General features: G+C 43.3%; 1 protein-coding gene across 2 annotated transcripts in view; it reads right to left on the minus strand.

Moving 5' to 3' along the window:
- The window catches only part of col4a4 (collagen, type IV, alpha 4), a 77953-nt gene that overhangs the window by 52081 nt on the left and 13372 nt on the right, over positions 1-12500 (minus strand). For both annotated transcript variants that reach the window (XM_031307564.2, XM_031307565.2), the window contains exons 4-8: positions 8031-8102; positions 2936-3070; positions 1549-1593; positions 1348-1464; positions 511-579 (exon numbers count right to left, since the gene is read on the minus strand). In XM_031307564.2, coding sequence (XP_031163424.1) covers positions 511-579; positions 1348-1464; positions 1549-1593; positions 2936-3070; positions 8031-8102 — 438 coding nt within the window. The remainder of the gene's footprint in view (positions 1-510; positions 580-1347; positions 1465-1548; positions 1594-2935; positions 3071-8030; positions 8103-12500) is intronic.

The raw sequence follows: 12500 nt of genomic DNA on the forward strand, positions 1-12500 counted from the left end.
AACAAACTTTCAGGGCGTGGAAACACCCCATAATCTGTGGCCTGCTGTAGAGAATAGAGCTGCAACAATTAGGCTACATCTCCACCGCTACGTTTTGGTTTTTAAGCGTTTGAGTTTTGAGCTCAAAGTGATCTCGGTGCACCAAGTGTTTTTATCTCCAGTAGAAGAACTAATCTCTGTTTAAAGAGGCGCTATGCAGTTTTGGCCATTTCCAAGACTAAGTCCAAAGCCAGTCAAGACATTTTTGACCCTCCTAATGTACAACTGATCCCGAATCAGCAGACAAAAACAAGGCAAGTCTTCAAAATAGGGGACTCGAGACCGGACTTGAGTACTACAGCCCTGTGCAGTACTATAACAGTACTACTAAACTACCCAGTAGTATACAATAGTATCTAAAAGTGTCTCCACATTGATGAAATACAACATTACAATGCTCCGTTATTAAACATCTGTATGCAAGTCAGGTGGTGTACAGCACAGGTGTACTTACAGTACAAGTATACTTACAGGTATTCCAGGGTACGAGATGAAGGAGGTCACTGCATCTCCTGGAAATCCCTTCAGTCCTGGAAAACCCTGCAGAATAAAACACAGTTAGCAGTGGTGACTATAAGACTAAGTCAGTTGTGTGTCAGTTGATTGATCAACTCATATATAATATAATATAATATAATAAAAATAAAAAAAACCTAATTTAAATATGCAATAATTAAGATCAGTGTATATGATGGAATCCTGACATTAGAATGTACCAGAGGCCACCAAATTTGGGCTATTACAGCCAAAAATGCCCCTGGACCCCCCTACACTAAAGCAGTATGGATTGGTTCACGGATATGTCAGTTAATCATTAATCATCATAATAAATAAATGATCTGTAGGCTACTCAGAATCCGTGATTTGGAAATTAGGGCTACGCCCCTGATAACATCAACCCTGTTATGCACAGACTTATTTGAATTATTGTGCAAAGTCTCCGAAAAGATACTGCAGTTTCAGCGTCTGGAAGGACTACGGTCGCACAGGAGAGCCTTCTGGAAAGACCCTTGTGTTAGCATTCATGCTCAACGATCACAGTGATGCTAGCTTGAAGGGACGTAGAGAAATTGAACATAACCTAACATGATTTAAGGATTCATAGCTATGGATTTGTTGTACAAAGACACCGACGAAAAGGCCGACGATCGCATCCGTGTTTAAGGATGTTTTCAAGGTGTTTAAATTCCCACGGAGTCTTGTGGATAAACAGTAAGAACTATTAATAATAATGTCTAAAAGCTGAAGCTAAAACCTTAAATAATTCGGACATTTCGTGTTTGTTATTGAGTGATCGGTGACTCTGACCGGCTCTCCATCAGGTCCGGGTCTTCCAGGAAATCCAGGCTCTCCTCTCTCTCCTTTGGTTCCGTTACATCCGTCCAGACCTGGAAAACCAGGACCGCCGGCAGGACCCGGGTGACCCTGAAACACACAAGCACACAGTCCTTTCACTATGTCTGGGCCAATCAGAGCAGCGGAAGAGGCTGAGAGGGCGGGGCTTCTTACCGGGAGTCCTTCCAAACCCAGAAAACCAGGAACGCCAACACTTCCCTGAAACAACAAACGGCATAAAACTGAAGTTGAGTCACAGACTGCAAGACCTGCGATTGGTCAGAAAAACGTCAACAAACTAAAACTAAACTTGAATCATTTTAAAGTGCTCATATTCTGCTCATTTTCAGATTCATAATTGTATTTAGGGGTTGTATCAGAATAGGTCTACATGGTTTAATTTTCTAAAAACACCATATTTTTGTTGTACTGCACATTGCTGCAGCTCCTCTTTTCACCCTGTGTTCAGGTCTCTGTTTTAGCTACAGAGTGAGACCTCTCACTGCTGTAACATCTTTGTTGGCAGTCGCACATGCTCAGTAGCTAGGTAAGACCACATGCTCAGTAGCTAGGTAAGATCACATGATCAGTAGCTAGGTAAGACCACATGCTCAGTAGCTAGGTAAGATCACATGCTCAGTAGCTAGGTAAGATCACATGCTCAGTAGCTAAGTAAGACCACATGCTCAGTAGCTAAGTAAGACCACATGCTCGGTAGCTAAGTAAGACCACATGCTCGGTAGCTAAGTAAGACCACATGCTCGGTAGCTAAGTAAGACCACATGCTCGGTAGCTAGGTAAGATCACATGATCAGTAGCTAGGTAAGACCACATGCTCAGTAGCTAGGTAAGACCACATGCTCAGTAGCTAGGTATGCTCAGTAGCTAGGTAAGATCACATGCTCAGTAGCTAAGTAAGACCACATGCTCAGTAGCTAAGTAAGACCACATGCTCGGTAGCTAGGTAAGATCACATGATCAGTAGCTAGGTAAGACCACATGCTCAGTAGCTAGGTAAGACCACATGCTCAGTAGCTAGGTATGCTCAGTAGCTAGGTAAGACCACATGCTCAGTAGCTAGGTAAGGACTACATGAGCTAGCTAGCTGTTTCTCCAACTTCAGTAGTACAAGGCAGGATTAGCCGGGAGACTTCTTCTAAACGAGGGCGCACTTCCAACTTTGCGTGGAATACCTGCAGAACAGGGACATGGAAGTAGTTCTTTTGTAGATTATGGTGAACTAGTGTGTGTTGTAGCAGTGTTTTGACATTGAGAACGAGCTAGCATGCTACGGTTAGCCACCTCGTCTCAGCTAGTGACGTAGAAAGCCGTGCAGATTTTGACCAGCTCACCCAGAGACTGAAGGCAGGACACATTCAGAAACCGTATCTCACTCTAAACACCATGGATGGTTTTTCTTTCAAAGTTTGTATGTGTGTGGAAGCACCAGAGACACAAAATAACTCCCCAAATGTTCATAATATGGGCACTTTAACAGCAAAAACAGATCGGCCATCTTGTCTTCTGGGCAGAATAAAACAGAACCATCGTGTTTATTCACCGAGTCTCCTTTCAGTCCTCGAGCTCCTGTCGGCCCCTCGTCTCCTCTGTGGCCCTTCTCCCCCGAAGGCCCCTGGGGGCCCGGGAAACCCGGGGGCCCCTGAGGGCCCTGCCGCCCCAGAGGACCCGGAGCGCCCTGCAGAACACAGATAACACTGTTAGAGCCAGAGTAGGGCTGCTTGATTATGGAAAAAAATCATTATCACGATTAAAGGTCCCATGGCATGAAAATGTCACTTTATGAGGTTTTTTAACATTAATATGAGTTCCCCTAGCCTGCCTATGGTCCCCCAGTGGCTAGAAATGGTGATAGATGTAAACCGAGCCCTGGGTATCCTGCTCTGACTTTGAGAAAATGAAAGCTCAGATGGGCCAATCAGGAATCTTCCCTTTATGATGTCATAAGGGGAAAGGTTACCTCCCTTTTCACTCTTGTCCACCCAGAGAATTTGTAAAAACACGTAAAAACGCAAATATCAGCCCGATATATCGGCCGGCTGATAAAATCGGTCTATAACTACAGGCAAGGATGGAAATAAAAGGAAGGAAGGGATAAGGGAAAGAAAGTAAGAAAGAATCAATAAAGGATGGAAAAAGACAGAATGTAAGGAGGGTAAGGAGGGAAGAAGAAAGGAAGTATGTAGGGAAGAAAAGAAGACTAGGAAAGGATAGTAGGATGGAAAAAAGGAGGCATGGATGGAAAGAGGGAAGGAAGGAAAGAAGACAGAAGAAAGGACGCCCGCAGGGAAGGAAGGAGGATTCAGTTTCCTGTCTCAGAGGAGAGAAGAAACTAGAAAATATAGAAAACATTTAACGAACTGACATCACACAAGTTTACCTGTTTTATCATAAAAAAAATGACTGAAACTGATGAATGGATGAACTGAATAGTTGGAGATTAATGTAATAGTTGACAACTAATCTATGAATCTTTGCAGCTCTAAACTATGTTAGTTTTAAAATAAGTATGTAAGGAGGGAAGGAAAGAAGAAAGGAAGGAGGTAGGGAAGGAGGTAGGGAAGGAAATGAAGAAAAGGGAAGGAAAGTAGGATGGAAAGAAAGGAGACAAGGATGGAAAGAAAAGGGAAGGAAGGAATAATGGAAAGAAAGGAAAGGAAGAATCAATAAGGGTGTAAAAAGTGAAGGAAGGACTAAATTCAGTCCTTCCAGAAAAATGTGGAGTTTTTTGGTCCTTGATTATATAAGTTTAATATAAGATTTTGGTCTTATGATTATGGGGCACGTTTTCTTAAAATATGCAAAGAAGCAGAATATTTATGCAATTTTATGCGATGAAATTGCGGGAACTTGCAAGGACTGCGGTTTCATCGTGGCTTCATCGCAGGGTTTGCAGCTATTCGATAATGTTCACGTTGCGTGATTACGTCGCTTTATGACGTCACTTCATAACGTCGCTTCATAACGTGACTTCATAACGTGACTTCATAACGTGACTTCATAACGTCAATTCATAACGTCACTTCATAACGTCACTACATAACGTCACTACATAACGTCGCTACATAACGTCGCTACATAACGTCGCTACATAACGTCGCTTCATAACGTCGCTTCATAACGTCGCTACATAACGTCGCTACATAACGTCGCTTCATAACGTCGCTTCATAACGTCAATTCATAACGTGGCTTCATAACGTGGCTTCATAAAGTCGCTTCATAACATGGCTTCATAACGTGGCTTCATAAAGTCGCTTCATAAAGTCGCTTCGTAACGTCGCTTCGTAACGTCGCTACGTAACGTCGCTACGTAACGTCGCTTCGTAACGTCGCTTCGTAACGTCGCTTCGTAACGTCGCTTCGTAACGTCGCTTCGTAACGTCAATTCGTAACGTCAATTCGTAACGTCAATTCGTAACGTCAATTCGTAACGTCAATTCGTAACGTGGCTTCGTAACGTGGCTTCGTAACGTCGCTTCGTAACGTCGCTTCATAACGTCGCTTCATAACGTCGCTTCATATCGTCGCTTCATATCGTCGCTTCATAACGTCGCTTCATAACGTCGCTTCATAACGTCGCTTCATAACGTCGCTTCATAACGTCGCTACATAACGTCGCTACATAACGTCGCTACATAACGTCGCTTCATAACGTCGCTTCATAACGTCGCTTCATAACGTCGCTTCATAACGTCAATTCGTAACGTCGCTTCGTAACGTCAATTCGTAACGTGGCTTCGTAACGTGGCTTCGTAACGTGGCTTCGTAACGTCACTTCATAACGTCGCTACATAACGTCGCTTCATAACGTCGCTTCATAACGTCGCTTCGTAACGTCAATTCGTAACGTCAATTCGTAACGTCAATTCGTAACGTGGCTTCGTAACGTGGCTTCGTAACGTCAATTCGTAACGTCACTTCATAACGTCGCTACATAACGTCGCTTCATAACGTCGCTTCATAACGTCGCTTCATAACGTCGCTTCATAACGTCAATTCATAACGTCACTACATAACGTCACTTCATAACGTCGCTTCATAAAGTCGCTTCATAACGTCACTTCATAACGTCACTCCATAACGTCACTTCATAACGTCACTTCATAACGTCACTTCATAACGTCACTTCATAACGTTCCCATGGAAACAGGGGAAAATGGCAGCTCTTGTGTGAAGTAAACGCAACATTTTTCAACTTTCTGTAAGATATATGTGACTTTTTTGCAATGAAAATGCGGGGATTATGAAATCATGCAAGCCCCGCATATTTTGCGCGGAAATCTGCAATTTATGCGGCGAAAGTGCGGCGTATTTGAAAAAATGCCCCCCCCCGCATAAATATGCAGACTTTGGCTGATTATGCGTTGAATTATGCAATCACATAATCACGTTTTTCTGGAGGGACTGTAAAGAGTGAAAACACCTTCAACTGTGGTATTTCCATTCATAATTTTCCAGTTTGAATGTTTTTTTTTTAAGTCAGAACACGAGACAAAATAAGAGCTTACTTGCAAAACGCATATTTTTTTTTTCTCCATTATTCTGTTTTTGTTATAATTAGGAGCCAAAATCATAATCACGATTCAACTTCCGATTAATTGCACAGCCCTTATTCGCTGGTTTAGAGCTTTTTCTGAACCTCATTATCCGTTTAGTCTATTCAATTTCATTTATAGTGTCAAATCATAACAGGAGCTCTCGGGACCCTCTACAGATAGAGGGGGTCTAGACCACACTCTGTAATTTACAAGAGCAAGAATTAAGGGCAACAGTGGCGAGGAAAAACTTTAACGTCCTGGTGCAAATACAGATGTTGCCTGTGACACGTAATGTTGTTTTCTGACCACAGGGGGGCAGTGTGACACAACAACACACACCCACACACACACCCACACACACACACACACACACACACACACACACACAGAGTGTGTTTGAACAGCAGCCCAGACAGTCAGGATGTTAAATCAGTTGGAATGTGCCTTTAAATCAGCAGACATCAGATTACACATTCACACACACACAGACATAAACATTCACACACATTCACACACATTCACACAGACACACACACACACACACACACACACAGACATAAACATTCACACACACACACACACACACACACACACACAGACATAAACATTCACACACACACACACACACACACACATTCACACACACACACACACACACACACACATTCACACACACACACACACACACAACATTCACACACACACACACACACACACACACTCACACACCGATGGTGCCATAAGAGCAACTTGGGTTTAACCTTTTGGCGGCTGAACTTAACGGTCACGTGAACTTAATTCATAGAATATCATCCGCACCCGTTCATGAGAATACGTTGAAGCACTTCTGAATGTCCTGCTCAGATATATGTTATAGTTATTATTGATCAGCTGGTACACAGGTTTGAAAATGTATCAGTTCAAAGATAAACTGATCGAGGGTCAAAATAATCAATATCAACCTGCTGGTTTTTTCTGGTTCTGTGTGTGTGTGTGTGTGTGTGTGTGTGTGTGTGTGTGTGTGATGAGATGTGACAGCTGTGATCTCTGTTAGTCCGCGCTCTGTCCTTCTTTCTCTGAACGCACTGAGCTGTGAAATCACTGAGACAGAGGCCTTCCCACAATCCTCTCTGCCTGTCTGCTGCCCCCAGCTGTACAAACACACACACTGACCCAAACACACACACACACACACACAGATTGGAGGTCAGTTGATGTTTGTGGTCTGGACGACAGATACATGTTGTTTACTCGATCAGCTGACGCCTGATGTGCCGTTTGATTGGCTCCTGAATCACGTGATTCACAACATTACAGAAGTTCTTGAGTGCAGCGACACAAACACACGCTCAAACATCTGGACGAAAACATCTCCCGGACTGCGCGTCAACGCAGATCGCGGTGCCTCGCTTCGGTTCTTGCGGGCGGTCATCGCGCATGGTCGTCGCCGAGCATGTTTATATCTCTATAGCCCTCAGATGAGAGCTCATAGAGAATTGGACATTCCTGATCCTGAATTCTGAAATAGAAATGGTCCTCCTGCTGGGTTTTTTTGCGCCGCCACGTCCCGCCACGTCACGTAACGGCGTCATCTCGAACGTGCAACGTGATGACAGAAGCATTAGTTTTTCTTCTGCCGAAAGAACGAACGCTGTAGCTTTTCTAGTTTTTATTTCGGATCGATTTAAACGGGATCATGGAAACGACAATCTCACACAGGGTCCCGTATTACGTAAAAGTTGATTTTAACAACAGTGTGTGTGTGTGTGTGTGTGTGTGTGTGTGTGTGTGTGTGGAATCTGCTGACTCACTTTAAGGTAAACAGCTGCTAATTTAAAAAAACACACTCCTCCATCGGGCAGCTCATTAATACAGAGTGTGTGTGTGTGTGTGTGTGTGTGTGTGTGTGTGTGTGTGTACGTGCGTGTGCGTGTGTGTGCGTGCAGTTTACAATCCGACAGCGAAGGTGTCACAGGTCTGCTAACAGAAGAAGCCGTCAGTCTGCGGCTATGACGATTTGATTGGCTGCCGTGTGTGTGTGTGTGTGTGTGTGTGTGTGTGTGTGTGTGTGTGTGTGTGTGTGTGGGCGGAGTCTCACCCTCGCTCCTTTGGCTGGGAAACACTGACAGGTGGAGCAGTCCCGACCGGCGCACGGCTCCGTCAGATCGCCCTGGAAACAAGCAGAAAACACAAACAGCGTTACATCATTGCATCATCAGCACAGAGGAACATCAACAGCTACTTCAGTCCCTCCAGAAAAACGCGATTATGTGATCGCATAACTCAACGCATAATCAGCCAAAGTCTGCATATTTATTTTGGGGGCCGCATTTTTTGAAATACGCCGCATTTTCGCCGCATAAATTGCAGATTTCTGCGCAAAATATGCGGGGCTTGAATGATTTCATAATCCCCGCATTTTCATTGCAAAAAAGTCACATATATCTTAGCAGAAAGTTGAATAATGTTGCGTTTACTTCACACAAGAGCAGCCATTTTCCCTGTTGCCATGGGAACGTTATGAAGTGACATCATCGAAAAGCTGCAAACCCCGCGATGAAGCCACGATGAAACCGCAGTTTTTGCAAGTTCTCGCAATTTCATCGCATAAAATTGCATAAATATCCCGCATATTCCATCGCATTTTTTAAGAAAACGTGCCGCATAATCAAGGATTTTAGCCCGCAACAATCACAAAAAAACTCCACATTTTTCTGGAAGGACTGTACTCAACAGAGCGCCCCCTTTTCTTAACGGTTCCAGTTTCGGAAGTGTTTTTTTCCCGTCCAATTAAACTGCTGATATTACGGGTCCTATTATAACGATCTAAGCGCACAGCGTGAAGCGCCTGGTGCAGGTGTGTTTAGGGCGTGTCCAAATCCACTTTTGCTATTTTGACGGCAGAAAAAAGGGTCCGTGCGTCGGGCGCATGGTTCTAAAGGGTTGTACTTAGTGTCTTCATTAATCAGAGGGGTGTTTTGGGCGTAACATGCAATCAACCAATCAGAGATCATCTCCCATTCCCTTTAAAAGCCAGGCGTGTTTGGACCTTGGAGCATTGCTGTTATGATGGAGGATTTGCACCGTAATATTTTTATTAGTAATCTTCTGCATGTGTGTGTGCTGCTGTGTGTCCCTGTGTGTGTAACAAGCATAGTGTGCGTGCTGTGTACGAGCCTAGGAGCATTTTAATAATGCTCTGTTAAAATAACAATGAAATGCTGCGTTAAAATTAGACCAGGTTTTTGTTGGTCAATGGTGCCATCACTTCCCACTGCCTCAAGATAACAATACGCCCAGAATGCACCTGAACACACCTCCCTGTAAGACCAGCACGCCCAGAATGCACCTGAACACACCTCCCTGTAAGACCAGCACGCCCAGAATGCACCTGAACACACCTCCCTGTGAGACCAGCACGCCCAGAAACATTTGATTCAGCGACAAAAGGACGAGACTTTAACGGTAGCGGCTCCCTCAAGCCATTCGCGGGTTTGCTGGTGCGGTAAACATTTCCATCGTAACAGCGAGTTAGACCAATCACAGACGTTGCTGTTACGCTAAGGATTGTGGGTAGTGTAGTATTTCCCCATGACATAGTGAATGAAATGAGTTTTTTCTTAACCCTCGTGTTGTCTTCCCCGTCGACCATGTTGCAACTTTTTGTTTTTTTTGGGTCAAAATGTTTAAAAAAAAAATGTTTTTTGGCACTTTTTTCTGTGCTTTTTAGACAATTTTTCCTCATTTATCATGCTATAAAATTGACTAAAACGCCCAAATTCAATGAAAGTAGTGAACTGATCATTTATTTAATTTGTGAAGAGCGTTGTAGGGAACCATCCACGTTATTTTGTTTTAAAATTTGGTTGAAAGAAATGTTTCTGATACAGAAAACTTTTTGAAAGCGGGTCAAATTTGACTTCATGGGGTTTTTTTCGTGTTTTTTTGTGACTTATTTGGTGCACCTTCAATGTTTTTGGCGTTTTTTTACCTTAAACTTTTCTTAAAGATAGTCACGCGGACGTTCTTTTAAGCTCTCCCCGACATTTTTGTCACTTTTTTCCAAGTTTTTTGCAACTTTCTTCAGCTTTTTTGACATTTTCTTCCTACGTTTTTCAACGTTCTATTATCAATTTTTCTTTACATGCTATAAACTTACTCTAAAACACCCAAATTCAATGAAAGTAGTGAACTGATCATTTATTTAACTTGTGAAGAGCGTTGTAGGGAACCATCCACGCTATTTATTTTATAAAAATTGGTTGAAAGAAACTCACATTTCTGATATAGAAACTTTTTGAAAATAGGTCAGATTTGACCAACAGGAGGTTTAAAACAGAGATGATTTCATGTTTTTTGTGCCTTATTTGGTCCTCTTTTCAATGTTTTTGGCGTTTCTTTCCTTGAACTTGTCTTAAAGATAGTCATGTGGACTCCTAGCATTTGCCTATCCTGCCTATGGACCGGTGTGTTTGGTGTTTTCTCCAGCAGAGTGTTTTGTATTTTACGGTGTATTCTCGGTGTGCAGACAGTGAGGAATGTAAACAGAGACAGACAAGCATCTCTGAGATTCTCAGGAAGCAGACAGCTGACTGTGTGTGTGTGTGTGTGTGTGTGTGTGTGTGTGTGTGTGTGTGTGTGCGTGCGTGTGTGTGTCAGATAACGTCAGTGACAATCATGCATCCATTTCTACTGACCCACACCCTCTTTGAACAGTCTGAATGAGCACAGATGTTCATCAGATATGAATCAAACCATCAGATCTTTAAACTCAACTTCAACAATGAAACGCCGACTGCTGCAGCTGAGCCAAAACACGTGCGTTTTTCATGTAAACTGTACAATAAAGCATGTACGTTTTCTCGTTTTCTTTTTCAACCTGGAGCCTGTTTTCTGTGTTTTTGTGTCTAAGTGACTGATAGGAACAACAATCTTTGAAATTGGTCTAGTATTAAGGGAGAAACTAGCTGGGATGTAACATTAAAGTCAGTTAGCGTCCACTAAAAGTTCTGTTGTTGCCGCTGACAGACTCAGATTATTATTCTTACTGTCTGACAACATTATGAAAGGATTCCTACAGAGATAGACCTTTTAGTTAAAGAGTAAGATCCTTTTAGTTTAACATGAAACAGCCCCAAAATCTCCATCACCAAACTACACCAGACTCCATGTAAATAATCAGGACTTTTATCATCGTAAAACACACTTCATTCAAAGTGGACAGAAACTAAATAAAACTACCAAAAGCCGTCTTGGTTCATCTTTCCACTGTTCCAACAATCACCACTCTGGTTTGGTTGAAATTAACCCTAAATTCACCCATTTACATGTGGAGATATGCTGGCTCTATACACACTAAAAGTCCTGATTATTGACATGGAGTCTGGTGCAGATATGCTGGCTCTATACACGCTAAAAGTCCTGATTATTTACATGGAGTCTGGTGGAAATATGCTGGCTCTATACACGCTAAAAGTCCTGATTATTTACATGGAGTCTGGTGGAAATATGCTGGCTCTATACACGCTAAAAGTCCTGATTATTTACATGGAGTCTGGTGGAAATATGCTGGCTCTATACACGCTAAAAGTCCTGATTATTTACATGGAGTCTGGTGGAAATATGCTGGCTCTATACACGCTAAAAGTCCTGATTATTTACATGGAGTCTGGTGGGGTTTGGTGATGGGGATTTCGGGGCTGTTTAAAAGTGTTTACAATGTTAATGGAGCAGGAGAACACTTTACCCACCAGACTCCATGTAAATAATCAGGACTTTTAGCGTGTATAGAGCCAGCATATCTCCACATGTAAATGGGGGTAAAAGGATCTTACTCTTTAACTAAAAGGTCTATATCTGTAGGGATCCTTTCATAATGTTGTCAGACACTTAGAATAATAATCTGAGTCTGTCAGCGGCAACAACAGAACTTTTAGTGGACGCAAACTGACGGTTCTCGCTTCATACTGGACCAATTTCTAAGACCTTTGTTCACATCTGTCACTTAGACACAAATGCATGGGAACATAGGGTCCAGGTTGAAAACTAGCGAGGTATTTGAGTTCATCTTGCTGTGGGCGTACGTCAGACACAACAACTAGGGAGCCGCTGTGCGACAGGACCCGTCCCTCTTCACATGTCCCACACTGAGCGTCCCTGTTGGTACACTGTGTTTTTTTTTCTCTGTGGGCCCCAGACGGCGAGTTTGTTGTAGCAGCCACATTCCTGCAGCGTTGTGTAAACCAGGTTAGCAGTCAGGCGTGGCTATCAGCGGCAGGAATGTGGCTATCGCTCTATCTGCTGTCACGACTCTGCCCTGGACGTCTCTGCACTCGCAACCATCCTCCCTCCGTCCTCCATCTTCACTCCATCAGCGCTCCCACTATCAACCACTGATTGGCCGAGCAGATAGCGGAGCAGCTGATTGGCCCACAGACTGAACCTGGCGACCTCAACGGGACCGGAGAGACCGAAGAGAAAACGTTTTATGCACCTTCGCATCCTGTGTTCATCCATCAACAATCCCTGACACGTTCGAGGATTTTCTCCCCCCCCCCCCCGCCCCCCC

Source organism: Sander lucioperca, chromosome 5, assembly GCF_008315115.2.
Source record: "Sander lucioperca isolate FBNREF2018 chromosome 5, SLUC_FBN_1.2, whole genome shotgun sequence".
Taxonomy (NCBI): domain Eukaryota; kingdom Metazoa; phylum Chordata; class Actinopteri; order Perciformes; family Percidae; genus Sander; species Sander lucioperca.